The 16403-nt window shown below is 46.0% G+C and overlaps 2 protein-coding genes, 1 non-coding gene and 3 pseudogenes across 3 annotated transcripts; 1 reads left to right on the forward strand and 5 right to left on the reverse strand.

The window, feature by feature from the left end:
- Positions 1–18: 18 nt before the first annotated feature.
- LOC112873321 lies at positions 19–4841 on the reverse strand (annotated as a pseudogene).
- Positions 4842–4880: 39 nt separating this feature from the next.
- LOC112873322 lies at positions 4881–5929 on the reverse strand (annotated as a pseudogene).
- Positions 5930–6268: 339 nt separating this feature from the next.
- LOC112873323 lies at positions 6269–8398 on the forward strand (annotated as a pseudogene).
- A 459-nt stretch (positions 8399–8857) lies between these two features.
- On the reverse strand, positions 8858–9628 carry LOC112875418 (photosystem II repair protein PSB27-H1, chloroplastic). The gene has a single exon (XM_025939264.1). The coding sequence runs from the start codon at positions 9507–9509 to the stop codon at positions 9000–9002; it is 510 nt and encodes a 169-aa protein (XP_025795049.1). The 5' UTR covers positions 9510–9628; the 3' UTR covers positions 8858–8999.
- A 181-nt stretch (positions 9629–9809) lies between these two features.
- LOC112875417 (eukaryotic translation initiation factor 2 subunit beta) lies at positions 9810–14060 on the reverse strand. The gene is made up of 9 exons (XM_025939263.1): positions 13825–14060; positions 13085–13190; positions 12954–13009; positions 12202–12253; positions 12025–12131; positions 11538–11683; positions 11298–11440; positions 10530–10615; positions 9810–10080 (listed from the first exon to the last, which is right to left on the reverse strand). The coding sequence occupies exons 1-9, from the start codon at positions 13867–13869 to the stop codon at positions 10003–10005; spliced, it is 819 nt and encodes a 272-aa protein (XP_025795048.1). The 5' UTR covers positions 13870–14060; the 3' UTR covers positions 9810–10002.
- LOC112878418 lies at positions 10283–10364 on the reverse strand. The gene has a single exon (XR_003225744.1). It is a non-coding gene; the product is annotated as a small nucleolar RNA SNORD34 (small nucleolar RNA).
- Positions 14061–16403: the final 2343 nt, after the last annotated feature.

Raw genomic sequence — 16403 nt, forward strand, 5'->3', positions numbered from 1 at the left:
TCCAAACCAGGGGGCGTTTTGTAAATGTTCCGGGGCGGCCTCGGAGCAGCCGACGAGAACGCGCCGCCGCCGGCGACCTCGGATTGTCCCGCGCCGCCGTGTGTCCCGCGCGATCCACCGTAGAGATTCAATCGCCTTCGCCTATCCTCCTCCGGCTATCCGCGCGCCGCTTACGTGCAAGCTCCTACGGAGATTCTGTCGGCGCGGCGGCGGCGCATCGGTCCTTCAGTCGTAAAGGCGGCGACTCCGACCTGCTCTCCAGCCTCTTGGCGGTCATCGGCGGCTCGAACACCACTTCGGTGCAGGCCTCCCGCCGCCGCTTGGACGATGGCCTGGACCGCGGCACGGGCACGGGCACGGGCACGGACGGCTCCTTCCCCGAGGGCTTAAGCGCCCAGACGCGGTGCAGGTCGGGCATCCAGCTCGTGAAGGAGGAGAGCCGCTCCTGGGCTCTCCCCATCCGCTCGTCGTGCAGGTCGTCGTCGCGCTGGCGGCTACTCCGAGCATCCATGATCATGCAGACCAGCAACTCAATATTTATAAACTTTTACCAACACTGTATTCCCATTGCACTGAAATCGCTGCTTTCTGATTCAAGCAAACAAAGAGCACCATCCGATGTCAGTTCTACTGTGCAGCGGTGCTCCTCCGAGGATCAAGAAACATGAGAGCCACTTATGTGTGATCCACCATCTCATATTTTTCTTTACATGTATCTAGAGTGCAGGGATGAAGTCAGAATTTCTGAAGTAGTCAACAAAAGTGAAAGTAACTTATGGACTGAAGCTTTGCATAAGAGAGAGATATGGTATCAGGCTGGCCCCCGAAAGCATGTCACAGATATAACCAGATCAATGTGTAATACTAAGAAAAGTATCCCAAGTTTGGACTTCACTAAATTTGTATTTGCATCTGGCTTGACCAAATACTTGCAGTTGCAGAGGACAAAGCTACAGATACTATTTTGCCTTAAAGCATAAAACTTGCTTCTGGCAAAGAAAGCAGTACGAAATATGAATGTGTACTAGAAGTGTGCACCAACATGAATTTGTGCTTGCCCTGATACTAGACTTTCTTTCAAACAAATGGCAGATTTGCACTTTTGGAGTCATGCAGTGCAACGACATGAAACTGCCTCCCACTGGTAGCCAGTTTAACCTTCAGACTTCAGTGTACCATACAACAACAACTTAGCCTTTTGTCCCAAGCAAGTTGGGGTAGGCTAGAGATGAAACCCACAGAAAACAAGAATAAGAAACACAAAAAGTGCACAAGCCAAAGGAAGAGTTAGGGGTTAAACAAAAAGTAACAAAGGTCACGGTTCAGGTACATTAATTGCTAATCTCCAAGCGCTCCTATCCATAACTAATTCCTTAGCGATATTCCACTCCTTAAGGTCTCTCTTAACCGTCTCGTCCCAAGTTAGTCTAGGTCTACCTCTACCTCTCTTTACATTATCGCCCCGCTTTAAAACTCCACTACGCACCGGCGCCTCGGGAGGCCTCCGTTGTACATGTCCAAACCATCTCAACCGATGTTGAATCAACTTCTCCTCGATAGGTGCCACCCCGACCCTATCTCGAATCTCTTCGTTCCGGATTCTGTCCCTTCTTGTATGCCCGCAGAACCAACGCAGCATACGCATCTCTGCTACACTTAGTTGCTGGACATGTCGCCTTTTTGTAGTCCAACATTCAGCACCGTATAGCATCGCTGGGCGAATCGCCGTCCTATAGAACTTACCTTTTAGCCTCTGTGGCACCTTCTTGTCACAGAGGACGCCCGAAGCCTGCCGCCACTTCAACCACCCGGCTGAAATTCTATGTCTAACATCTTCATCAATGTCTCCATCTTTCTGAAGCATTGATCCTAGATACCGGAAAGTATCCTTCTTGGCCACCACTTGACCTTCGAGGCTAACGTCCCCATCCTCATGTCTAGTCGGGCTAAAGTCGCACATCATATACTCGGTCTTGGTCCTACTCAGTCTGAACCCCCTCGACTCTAACGTGTGTCTCCACAGCTCTAACTTCATATTAACCCCTACCCTACTCTCATCAACTAGCACCACATCATCAGCAAAGAGCATACACCAAGGGATATCACCCTGTATGTCCCTTGTGACCTCATCCATCACCAAAGCAAATAGATAAGGGCTCAATGCTGACCCCTAATGTAGTCCAATTTTAATTGGAAAGTCACTGGTATCGCCATCACATGTTCGAACACAAGTCATCGCATCCTTGTACATATCCTTGATGAGGGTAATATACTTAGTTGGAACTTTGTGTTTTTCCAAGGCCCACCACATGACGTCTCTCGGTACTTTATCATACGCCTTCTCTAGGTCAATAAAGACCATGTGTAAGTCCTTCTTCTCCTCTCTATATCTCTCCATCAACTGTCGGACTAAGAAAATCGCCTCCATGGTCGACCTCCCAGGCATGAACCCAAACTGGTTTTGGGTCACCCTTGTCAATCCTCTTAGGCGATGCTCGATAACCCTCTCCCAAAGTTTCATCGTATGACTCATCAGCTTAATCCCCCGGTAGTTAGTACAACTTTGAACATCTCCCTTATTCTTGAAGATCGGTACTAATATACTTCTCCTCCATTCCTCCGGCATCTTGTTTGACTGGAAAATTAGGTTAAAAAGCTTAGTTAACCATACTACCGCCCTCTCGCCCAGGCATCTCCACACCTCAATGGGGATGCCATCGGGACCCATCGCTTTACCTCCCTTCATCCTCTTCAAAGCCTCCCCGATCTCTGCCTCCTGAATCCTCCTCACAAAGCGTCTGTTGGTATCATCAAATGAGTCGTCCAACTCGAAGGTAGGACCCTCATTTTCCCCATTAAACAACTTGTCGAAGTATTCTCGCCATCTGTCCTTGATCTCCTCATCCTTCACCAGAAGTCGATCTGTCCCATCCTTGATGCATTTGATTTGGTTTATGTCCCTTGTCTTCCTCTCGCGGGTCCTAGCTATCCTATAAATGTCCTTCTCTCCTTCCTTCGTACCTAGCCGTTGATACAGATCATCAAAAGCCTGACCTTTCGCTACACTTACAGCTCGCTTTGCAGACCTTTTCGCTAATCTATATCCCTCGATGTTGGTTGCGCTCTTGTCGAGGTGAAGGTGTTTGAAACACTCCTTCTTCTCCTTAATAGCCCTTTGCACCTCGTCATTCCACCACCAAGTCTCTTTCACTCCCTGCTTGCCTCCCCTACTCACACCAAACACTTCTGAGGCCACCTTCCGAACACATATCGCCATCTTTAGCCACATATCATCTACATCTGCTCCTTCTTCCCAAGGCCCCTCGCCTAGCATCCTCTCCTTAAACGTCTGAGCCTCTTCCCCTCTAAGCTTCCACCACTTCGTTCTCGCAATCTTGGCACGTTTGTCCCGGTGGGCACATACCCGAAAACGAAAATCCGCCACCACAAGCTTGTGTTGGGGGACAACACACTCCCCAGGTATCACCTTACAATCTAAGCAGGCACGTCTATCCTCTCTCCTAGCAAGGATAAAATCGATTTGGCTCGAGTATTGTCCACTATGGAAGGTCACTAGATGGGACTCCCTCTTTCTAAAGAGGGTATTCGCTAACAGCAGGTCGTAGGCCAACGCAAAATTCAAAACATCCTCCCCCCCTCGTTCCTACTACCATACCCGAAACCCCCGTGTACTCGCTCATATCCTACATTAGTCGCACCCACATGGCCATTGAGGTCTCCTCCTATGAAGAGCTTCTCACTGATAGGCACGGTACTAACCATGCTATCAAGATCTTCCCAGAACTGACTCTTGGAGCTCTCACTAAGACCTACCTGAGGGGCATAGGCACTGATCACATTCAGAGCCAAATCTCCAATAACCAACCGCACTAGGATAATCCGGTCGCCTTGCCTCCTAACATCTACAACTCCATCCTTAAGGCTCTTATCGATCAAGATGCCTACACCATTCCTACCCGAGGTTGTCCCCGTGTACCAAAGCTTGAAGCCAGAGCCCTCCACTTCCTTCGCCTTCTGGCCCTTCCATTTAGTCTCCTGCACGCATAGAATATTTACACGCCTCCTAATTGCTACATCAACTAGCTCTCTTAACTTACCTGTTAGAGACCCTATGTTCCAACTACCTAGACGAATCCTAGTTGGCTCGGCTAGCTTCCTTACCCTTCGCACCCGTCGAGAGAAATGCGAAGACCCTTGCTCATTTTTCACTACACCCGGGCGCAGATGTAGCGCGCCACAGAGGCTGCGACGACCCGACCCTTGCTCACTTATCATCGTACCCGGATCACGATACGACGCGCCCCTAAGGGGATGACGACCCGGCCCTTGCCCATTTAACACCACACCCGGGTTCCGATGTAGCGCGTCGCTGAGAGGGTTACGCCCCAACGAATTTCTTATGGGTTTCATTTTCATTAGAGTGGCTGATTTTTTACGCTGGTTCGCCAAACCTAACACAACCCTCCACATTTTCTCATCGCGGGCTTGGGACCGGCAACGGCAGTGTTACTTCAGTGTACCATACATGATTAAAATTACATGAACTCTAACTCTAAATGCACAAAGGTAGTCTCTATAAACAACATTGAGATGAATTGAATGTATAGAAATTAGAAAGTAATCATACCTGTACTTTATGGTCTTTTCAGCATACTCAAGAATACTGTCAGACTGAAACGAATCCCCTTGGAGATTGATATCAATAAACTGCAAAAGCGAGCAGATCTCTTTTATCATTTTCTGTTTTGAACCTTCCGCTATAGCATATCCAAGTTCAGATTTGATTTTATTTCCATTCTAAGCAAATTCTGCAGCTCATGTCGGGGACATGCTTGTTAAGGTGTACGAGAGCACAAAAGCTAATCTGTGTCATCCACTGAGAAATTGACATGGCGAGCTGAAGCATCTTGTTCTGAAACCAAAACTCTTGCTTCTGATTCATCCTTTGAGGGAAGACAATTCTCTCTTTCTGTGTGTAAGGCTGTAAGCTCGGTAGAGTATTAAGGTATGGCTGTTCCGCTTGTTTCATCCAACATTACAAAAACCACAATTTTTTCGATGTATGGGCGTACCTGCTGAAATATAATTCTTCAGTCCACCACGGGCACGTTGCCGCTGCCATCAGCATGTTTCAGGAGCAAATCACAGAAGGTGTTCCAGCTTTCCAGGTGGTGGTATCAAGTGTAGCTTTCTCTTCCTCCTCGCACTATGCACCTTTGCAGCATCAGATACACAACTATCTGCTGTTTCAGGGCCTTTTGCAGCAACCTGGCCTAAACCACTGACATTCTTATCGAAATGAAGTAATGCACTGTTCATTGAGAAAGGCACGAGAACACCAGAGTTCTTCCCATCTCCATCAGAAACCGAGACAACTGCGCATTCCGCACTAGCTCCCAGAATTAGCTGCCAAATTGTTGGTTTGGCATCGATCCTTCTCGTCACCAAGGACCAATTCAAGAGTCTGACGCGGAAAATACTCCTTGTCTACAACTTCTTCGCCGTCACCCTTGCCCCATCTTGCAGCAACCCATGCACTATGGCAGCATCGCCATCCCCACCCATCAACTGCTCTCAACTCCCGACGACACACACCGAATTGACATGTATCCTAGGCACGCCATTGCCGCTGGCCTGCCACCGTGCCGAGCCAACCACCTCGACCTCACAGCCCTTGCAGAGGAGCGGCTTCCCCTCGACATCCGCGATCTCCAATACCACCTCCCCTCGCCGTCCACCATCCGCAAGACCGCAACGCCAAGTCCAACACCACCCCACACGAGCGCCGGTTTTTCTGGTTGTTTGATACTTCGATTGATCACGAAACGAATCCGTCCGATTCCGGGTCTGGCGGGTGGAGAGACAGAAAAGCAAAAATTTCACGGAAAAGCTCTGTTCCACCTCTCATGGCGCCACGGCGGAGCTACCAGACACCGTTGCGGTAGGTGAGTGGTTGCGGGCTTGCAGCGCAGGTTTCGATGAATATAGACGACGACCGCGTCCCGGAAGGAGACGACGCCACCGTGCGCACCTCCGCCTGCGAGCGCTCGAGCGCGCAGCTTCTCGCTCGGCACCGACGGCCGTTGCGATCTGCGCGTACTGCTGCCGGAGCAGTGCCGAGGATCCAAATCAGGGGTCCTTTCGCAAATACTTATTCGATATTTTATAACAACACACCTCCAATTTGGATCGCGACTATTAATCGCGATCCAAACCAGGGGCCGTTTGCAAATAGTTTATCCAACCTTTTAAAAAATACCCCCAATTTAGAACGTGACTATTAATCGCGATCCAAATCAGGATCTTTTTGCAAATGCTCTGCGGGCGGCGCCGGAGCAGCCGTCGCCGCCGCCGACCTCTGATAGCCGCGACACACCACGGAGCTGCCTCATTGTGCTTGTCACCGCTCTCATGGCCGCTCGCTGTCTCACGCACCCCGCACCGGAGGAGCGCCGAGCCCTGATGGCGAGCTACTTCCAGGACGCGCGCCTCCCGCAGCAGTGCGTAGTCGAGGTCGTCGCCTTCCCGGCGGTGCTCGTCCCGAGCGCCCCGGCGTCCGTCGCCATCGGCGGCGTCGACGAGTTCCTGGCGGCCGCGCGGTCCGAGCGGGGGTCCCGGCTGGAGCCGCTGGTGAGGGACGCGGGGGCGCTGCTGCTGGAGGGTTCCCGGCGCGGACGGCGGCGGACTTCGACCGCGCCGTCGACGCCTTCGGGTACGAGGAGCTGCCGTACGTCGGCGGCGCCGCGCCACGGACCAATGTGGTGGGGCGGGTGTTCACCGCCAACGAGTAGCCGCCCCACCAGAAGATCCCCTTCCACCACGAGATGGCCCAGGTGAGCGTTAGCCTCCAGCCGCCGTTGGCCCAGGCCCAAGTTCATCGCAAGGAGGCAATTCAGGAGGCAACACAAAACGAGCGAGTCTATATCGTAATCGTACAACGTTTTAATATGGTTTGCTTCAAAGTTAGTACTCCTCTTTGAAAAAGTTGGAAATTTTAAACGAAACTCCTCTTTGATAAAAACTTAGAAATTTTAAACGAAAGTAGATGTTAACAGCCACGAACAGCGTTCTACTAACTGGAGATTTACTTACGTAGTAGGTGAATGTAATTTGAGTAGTATTTTAATAGTTCAAATCCTCAAACCATTTAATTAAAGACCAGTTATCAGTCAGCGCTGGTCAATAAACAAATTGTTATTTAGTACTTGCCTTGCTGAAGCTTCAGTATTTGACAGTACCGAGCTATAGTAACAGTATAGAGTGCTTTTGATACCATTTTAGAATCAATTGTCAAATTTTACTGGGTGCGAATTCCATTTTGAACACGCAAGCTCATTTGGAACTGATTTCCTGATTAGCACTTATGGTCGATAACCCTTTGTTTTTAGGTTCCAACATTTCCATCGAAACTGTTCTTCTTTTGTGAAGTTGAACCGAAGAGTGGTGGAGAAACACCAATAGTATCGAGCCATTATGTCTACAAGAGGATGAAGGAAAAAATCACTGAAATTTGTGGAGAAATTGGAGAAGGATGGACTGATATGTACAAGGGCCTTAGGCGAGGGTGACGACCCATCTTCTCCAATTGGTCGCGGATGGCAATCAACATTTGTCACTAAAGGTAAAGCTGTCTCTGAGGAAAGGTAACTTCATTGCAACTATGAATTTGCCATAATTTTGTCATGAGTTCGCAACATTTAACATTTGCATTAAAAAAATGGTATCCATGAATGACCTAAACCAATGTGCTAATCAACGATTTAGTTCCAGAGTATATATAACTGAATTACTTTAATGGTGTTATGAGCTTTGGTGGTTCCAAAAGCTCTTTGTCATGGCCTCTTCATACCAAGCACAGAATCAATGTCTTTGTTTCATCTTGACATCAGCGTAGGCGCTGCGGGGATGCATTCATGCCATTTCTTCAGTCCAAAGACTGATTTTTCTAGTGGACTGCTTCGGTAGGCCGTATCACCAGCTGAAATGGAATTTTAGTGGGACTTTAATTCGTTTGCTGAGGTACCATGCTGCTGCTCTTAGCTGGAAATTTGACCCAACCATTCTTCACAGGGCTGCCAAGCTTGGCATGAACCTGGAATGGACTGACGACGGCGTGAAAACGGTAATGGGCCCGACACCGGCGGTGAGGCGGGACGAGCGAGATCCGGGGCAGGAAGATGAGATCTGGTTCAACAGCATGGTGGCCGCCTACACCGGGTGGGAGGACGCCTGTGAAGGCCGTGACCTTCGGCGACGGCTCGCGCGCCCTTGCCCGCCGACGTGATCGCCGAGTGCGGCAGGATCCTGGAGGAGTGCGTCGCCTTCCCGTGGCAGCACTCAGCACGGCGGCATCCTCCTCATCGACGACTGGGAATAATTTCTGGCGCTGAGAAGAGGAGGCTTTGTAATGCCAAACAGCTTCGTTCTGTTACAGCTTCGCGGCCTCATCACTCGTTAGCTCCACCTTGCAGCTGCCGGTCAATGACGGTCTCAGGACACCAACCCAATCACCGGAACAACACAGGGCTGCCACAGCCGATCCATTACGTTCCTACAATTTTCCAAGATTGTCCAGGCCATGTACGGTGTACGGACAAGGCAGCACGCATTGACAGCGCAAAGAAGAACCGAGAATGGCCGCCTGGCCACCGGGACAGTCGATGAGCAATTCCCAACCCCATCCATCAGTATTCTCACCATGTCAGCTAGGCAGCTGATTCACAAAAGTCTTTCAAGATCGATACACAAAGTCCACGCTCAAAACCCGATAATTTTTCACTCACAGGACACGCTCCCGGCCGGCCGGAACACGGTGCAGACAGCTCGCGTCACGCACGAATGCATGTACATCGCAGTAGTAGTAGTTACAAAAAGGAGGCAGAGCGTTCTCGCTGAGCTGAGGGCACGCGCCGCGTCCCTGCCAGAAGTGAACCCACCACGGCGGCGACGGCCATGGCCGGCTTGGCTGGGGAGGCCTACTACCTGCCGCGGAGGAGCGCCTTCTCGGCGGTGTCCATCTCCTCGAGGATGCGCGCGCGGCGCTTGGCCGGGATGGGCGCCGTGGGGCCGAAGCTGATGTAGTGGCCCGACACGGCGTTGAGCGCCGAGTACATCTCCCGGAACGACGGCCGCCCCAGCAGCGACTTCTCCCGCCGGTACTTGGCCACCCACGAGTTGGACAGCTCCCGGAGCTCCGCCACCGCGTCCGCCACGTTCGGGTCCGACTTGTCCATGCTGATCGTCGACCGCACCTTCCCGATCACCTCCTTCGTCTCGCTCACGTACTCCTCGTCCGCCGCGCGCGCCGCGCCGCACGCTGGGCCCAGCGCCAGCAGCAGCGCCGCCAGGCCGGTCCCGGCGAGCACGTCGCGCCTGCCGGCGCTGACGGCGCCATTCGAGGCCGCCGCGCGGGGCAGCGGCTTTACGACGGAGGCGGAGGAGGGGGCGGCGAGGACGGCGGCGGGCACGGGGGACGACGCGGCCCTCATCTCTCCTGACGTGAGCTGAGCTCGGCGGGACAAGGAGGCGGCAAAGGAAGGGTCAGTGAGCCGTGTCAAGGCTTTAGTTAGGTTTGTGGGCGGAAGGCAGGAGAGCGGGAAATGGGGGGCGACACGTCGGCTTATCCTCTTATCCCGACCTGTCGTCATGGGAGGCTGTGTTTGGGCTCACAGGATTTTGGAGGATAGGGCGGCCATGGTACATGGCGGCAACACGTTTTTGGTTACTTCAACTCATGAAAGCTTCTAACAGAGCATTTTAACTATAAGACAATAAAAATAACAATTGCAAACACCAAAGCCGCAAGCATAAATCCTCTCATATAAATTAAAATGCACAGTAACAATCCAAGTATAGTGAACAGAAGAAATCCAGTAAACGGTGTAGGCGCAACGGAAAGCGGAACAATGATTCTTGTCGACCAACAAACTAGTTTTCATCGAGCTGTTTCGGGAAGAGAGTATCCAGACGGTGCGAGGTAACTTAAGCTCCGGCCTTACGACGGCCAACTTGGGCGACGAATCCAGCCTTGATGGGAGCAACTGACCTTGACGAGCCACACTGCAGGGTAAATAATTCAGCAGTCAGTATGGCAACAGTAATATGATATAACCAATATGATGCAAATCACAACTACTAATACATAAATAAATTTCATATCTGAGTGTTCCAACTGATGTGAACACACACGGACACGCCAAGTCAAACCTATGCTCGTAAATTGACAAACTCTATAGCAGTTAAATACTGAAGGGTGTTGTTTATTATCCTCAGATGTTGCACGATTTTCTCACATTTGATCAAACAATGTAGGCAATCGATTTTGCAACTCATCACAGGTAAAGCTGCGGGCAGTAACCGATTTTGCAGCTCGGGACAATATGGCATGGTGAGCAAGCACAAAGAAAATGTTTAATTTAGAGGTGTTCCAGATAATGTATCATGATGTTTGGCAACAAATATTCACATGACAAAGGATTGGGAATGCCAACACATATGGAACAATTTACCTGCTCACAACGGAGGAAGAACAGCCTGTTCTCCTTAGAAAGAATGGTATCTGGACTCTTGCATCCATTGCATATGACATATTCATCTAAAAGAGTGCAATTGCAAAACAAAAAAGAAGTTTAGTAAGCTTAGAAGAAAAATATAAAAAATGGCAAACCATTCATTTTGATTCTCGACATAGAAACAACAGCAACTACTGCCTCTGTCCTAAATGCATTTGTTCCTAATTTTCTGTCCATCTTAAGTTTCCCTTGCAACTGCTCTTGAAAAAACAATTATATATGGAGTTGAAAAAAAGATTTAGGATTGCTGAAGTCATTTCAAGCCATAGGATTTAAGAACTCATATATAGAGTTGGAGAAAGATTTAAGGTTGCTGAGGCCACTTCAATCCATCCATTAATCCTTATGTACTGTTTTTGAAAAGATTCATGAATGGGGTACTGAGTACAGAAAGCTACTACACACCACAAGACAGGTTATGACATCAACAATAATGGCAAGCTTACACATCCTAGAGAATTGTAAGACAATTCTACCTACCTACCTACCCCTAAGACTTCTCAGGCACTGCAGTGCCTTTTACATTGTATTTTTCCTATAATAATTAACTAATTAGGAGACTGATGAATCACAGGAACAGTTAATTTGCACTAGAGTTTAATTCTTCTATATCACAGTTGTTGGTCAGAAGATTGAGACAGACAGATAATGGCAATAAAGAACAAGGACTAGGAGGCAGAGAGCCATGAATTAGCAGTAACTTACTGATATATCTCCTGAGTATTGCTTCGAAATTTTTTGGCGCAAATCTTCCTTTGATAACCAACCTTTGTTGCCCATCAAGGGATCCACTTGTTCCCATCTCAGCAAGCAAGAACATCATCACATGTTCTGGTTGCCTATGCATTCTGGAAAAGAGAACATTTGCTTTTAGCTCCACTGTTTATTTTTTTAAAATCCAACACAGACACACAGGTGGTAACCGTCAAATGAATGGGATCATACGTTTTGCACAAGTCCATGAAGTTCACAAAAACTGTCTTTTTTGTTCCTTCCCTGAGTACTTGAGGGGGCCTCATAACAGTTCTTCTTCTATCACCTGCAAGATCCGGGTTGTTCTCACGCAGAATATTGAATACTCTGCCAAGTAGCTGTGACCAAACATATAGAGGATAAGGTTTCACCACAAGAAAAAAATATAATTGGATTACTGGTAAGAAGTGATATACTGAAAAGACACTATTTCAGTATTAAAAGCCTCTAGGAGGAAACAAATGAAGCATCCAAAAACACATGAAAAATGGCATTTGAAGGCATATGAACCGAAACTACCACAAATACCATGACTCAAAGAAAAAACAACTTATAATACAGGTGGAACGCTCTACCTTAGACCCAGACTAACACAGAGTAAAAAGTTATTAATCCTGATCACCCATGATCCGTCAACTACTGATTAAAGAGCAAATTTGATGCATGGTGTATTAAATACCTCTTCATACTTATAATCTCTGTCAGTTCCTTCCCAAGGGTATCTGGTGGCAGCAGTACCACCAAGCACGATCCCTTCTCCTTCTTCATCCTCTCCAACTTGATCATCTGGAGCACAGATGTTAAACTACAGTAACAAATAGATGGTCAAAAACAATTGAGCGAGCAGTATATTTACCTCCAGCGTCATCACCATCTCCAACTTCAGCAAGAGAAGGATCAAGTTCCACCTGAAATTTACACAATTGAAAAACTAAAGCATAACAGAAAATGATTACTAGTCAAACCATCTGAAATCGAGTAAAATGCACTGCCGGCCCTCGAACTTAGCTTGGGGTGTTATCCCGGTCCCCAAACTTTCAAAATGCATATTTAGATCTTCAAACTTGCTAATCGTATCATGTGAAGTTCAAATCATTATTTTTAAGTTATAAAGTGAAAGTGTTCAACTTATATGGAGCTTACATGTGGGTCTAAATTTTATTTTTAAAATTTTCTGCTCAACTCTTATATATTAAAAAAAAATCAAAATTTTATTTCAAAACTTTATGCCTAATATTTTCTTTGCCAATATTTCCTCTAAATTTTTCCTTTTTTATTTTCTATGTTTTACAAATTTGATCATATAAGTTTCTTGTTTTACAATTTTTCTATATAGAGCTTATGTATTTGAATATATTTGTACAAGTAAATTGGTATGAATTATTTTTGTGCGTATATAATGTTTTATTTGAACAAATTATATAATATAAATTTTGATTTAGCTTAAACAATTGTGATTTGGACCTCACATGATACAATCAGTAAGTTTAAGGATCTGAATGCGCATTTTGAAAGTTTGGGGACCGGGATGACACACCGAGCCAAGTTCGAGGGCTGGCGGTGCATTTTACTCTTTGAAATCAGATGATGACATAATGATAAACTCACATGTTTCTTCTTCTTCTTTTTCATTCCTGCAAAGCTTGGCTCACTAGACTCAGAAACTGCAGAAACAAATACATATCATTAAATAAATATTCAGTGAATAAGTATTTAATTTTTGTAGATACTAAGCACACCTGCCAAACTCTCTGTCTTATCTGCCAACTTATCCACTTCATCAGATGGGTCTTGGATCACAACCTTCTTCTTCTTCTTTTTCTTGGTGGGATCAAAAGGAGCAAGCTGCAGGATAGGGGTTATAGTGATAAACATTACTCACAAGTAAATTAAAATGCAATAGTCCATCATGCAGTAAACTATTATATTCAACATCAGATTATAATTAACAGCATGCATTTTTTAAGAAAAAATATATTACAATTCTTGATACACATTCATGCAGCAGTACCCACTCCATGTAAATGAAACTACACTTGAGGTCCAATTAAGAATGTTTTTGCACGGCACATAATCCATGTTTGTCAAATATATAACAATGGAAGGCAGCTCTACAGAGAGTAAATATACAAGTATCCACTAGTTCTAAAGACACAGAACACCGAACGTTTCAATCCTACACAGAGTAACGAACAGCACAGCCCATCATCTCTAGGCTCTAGCATCTAGCCACTCACCCAACTTCAAAACCACCCTATACCTCGGCAAGGCAGGTCAATCCATTCATGCAGATTCACATCTTAGCGTTTTTTGGGAGCGGGGGGATAAAGCAGGGAGGGGTGAGGGGTTGCGCCCAAAGCTCGGCCAGCCCAGGCAGACAACAGCACGACACCCCGGCAGCTTACGCGCCGCCCGAACCGAACGGAATCGGGCCTAAGTGGACTCGCTGCGCAGAAGAAAGGGAAAGAGAGGGCCTCACCTCGGCGACCTCCTCCTTCCTCTCCGCCTGCTCGTCGTCCGCCATGGCGACTACCTCCCCTCCTCTCACCGCGGGCGGCTGGAAACCTAGACGGCACGCGCGAGAGGGATCAGAGACGGGGTTCGGCGTCGGAGTGGGGGAAATCGGCGTGGCGAGTGGAAAGTGGAGACGGCGGCGTTGGGGGAGAGAGTTGTGAGAAGGTCCAGCGCTGGGCCAGTCTTCTTCACCAATTTTCGTTGCGATCCGACGGCTGTGATGCGTTGCTTTGTTCATAGACATCGCCTCGTCTCCAATTCCGTGGCGCTTTATATGAGCAAAATTTGCCAAAATTGACGCCATAAACTTGACGGGCGCGACAAGAAAACAGCCAAAATTGTTACCGTAGTGAGTGTGGGGGACATCTAAAACCGCCTTTAATGTTTTACTAATGCTTCCTCTAAGCGTTCAATTATTATATTATCAAAAAATATAATCATGTGAATTTCTTTTAGATTTAGTCTACCGATATTTGTTTTGCCACGTGATTCAAATTTCTAAATTTGATTATGGATTGATAGAGAAGGGATATAATAGTAGAGCTCAAACATGAAACTGGACACCCTTCCTTGTATTCTAAAGTATATTTAGTGTTTGTCCGCTCTAATTTTTAGGGTCATGCTTCGCTACCGACTGATAGTTTGTTTACGCATTAGCAAACTAAGTATAATTTTTTTTGCAAAAAAACTAAGCATAATTGACCGTTAGTACGAGTCTTTGATGCTTTCGCTCATATTTTCAACTAATTATACATTCAGTACCTCAATGTTAGTTAAAATAATAACTGAAAGTGATACATGATACGTGCTCGTAGCGACTTCATCCATTGGCTCAGTTTCTTAGAAACTCAAACCTTCATGTCCAGCGATCACCACTTGGATGAAGCACCAAAGCCATGGACGTGGTAAAACCTTTCTTATGTCGGACTCAACTATTACCTGTTTGGAATTGTACGATTCTTGCAGGTATTATCTGAAAAAAAGCATTGGAATTCCACAAAAAGTATGGAATATTAAGCTCTCCATGCCATCAGTAGATTTGAGCATGTTGCGGGATATTGCGGGTCGGACAGTGTAAAGCCCGATTTATCTCAGGTCTAAATTGTCTAAAAGCAATTAAATTTCGTGTTTGGGCCGGCCTATTTTTCTCTGCCTTTTGCTACCTCTGCTCAATCAAGCCCGTCCAATAAGGATCGCTTTTTCAGGCCAGCCTACAGAGAGGACGAAATAACGGTAATAAGGCAAGAAGACTCAAGCGGCATTGATGATCTATGCTGCGTGAAATATCTGGAAGGCAGGAAACAAGAGGATCTTTGAGAAAAAACAATGTCACTAGCCGACGTGATGGCAAAGATCAAAGCTGAAATGCAGTATAGGTTTATGGCTTGTGGAAGCCTGGAGTTATCTTCTTTTAATGCTTAATTTAGTTTTTCTAGAGTTCGGGTTCCCCTTTATTTATTTTATGTAATATCGCAAGTGTAAGCATTTTGAACCTTGTTCTATCTCTCCTGGCTTAAATGACAAAGCGGAGCTCCCACAATTTCTTCAAAAAAAATCCATGGGTCGTGGGCCACACCATATAAGGTTCTATGGAAGCTTTAAGCCCAACTAATAATTTTGGAGAAAAACTTCGGCAGTGCAGCTAAACAATGAGCCCGCAAAAATTGCGGTGACCAGTTTTGTTTGTTCCGTGGAAGGAACAAGGCTTGAAGCTCCAGCATTTGTGTCACTCAAAAGGGGTGAGTCCATTCGTCACTTCAGGTGATGATTATAGGAACCATCGTCTGAACGACATGTTAGATGGGCTGCTATCAACCCAATTGCGGGACTGTTTGCACACGGTCCAATAACTCCAGCTAAGGGGAAGAGAGATTCTATGCATACAAAAGAACACAACTATGATGATATCACCTACATGTATGCAAAATCCCAAACTATAAAAAACTATAAATATAAAATTGAGAATCTAAATTAAATTTGGACTGCACCATTATCTTTCTTAGAATAAAATCTTTAAAACAAGATCACACTTGCCTATATTTGCATGATATTTTTTTAAAAAAATTATATTTTAATACTAATTAGTTTTGGCTACTCGGAACAAATATTTTAACAATACGAACAAATAATTATTTTTACAAACAAAAAACTAAACATAACGAGTAAAAAAATAATTATTAAATAACTCTACACGACACGTCTACAACTTACATAAATTCAATAACATGATTAACAAGTTATTTAATAAAACATAAAAGGAAAAATAAAAAGGGAGGTAAAATGAAAAATTAGTACAACTAAAAGGAAAGAGAAAACAAGAATTAAAAAATAAATGAAAAAGAACATATTTGGATCATGAATGAATGAATCTGCATATAAAAAGAAATATACTAAGTAGTCATAAATATATTAAGTGTTGTAGTGATAGAATATATTATTTTTATATTAAAATTTTATAAAATAAAATGATAGAAAAGAAAATAATTTATAAATTTAAAATATGTCGTATGAACTTACAAAATAAATTAGGATACTAAGTAACCT

Source organism: Panicum hallii, chromosome 9 (assembly GCF_002211085.1).
Source record: "Panicum hallii strain FIL2 chromosome 9, PHallii_v3.1, whole genome shotgun sequence".
NCBI lineage: Eukaryota > Viridiplantae > Streptophyta > Magnoliopsida > Poales > Poaceae > Panicum > Panicum hallii.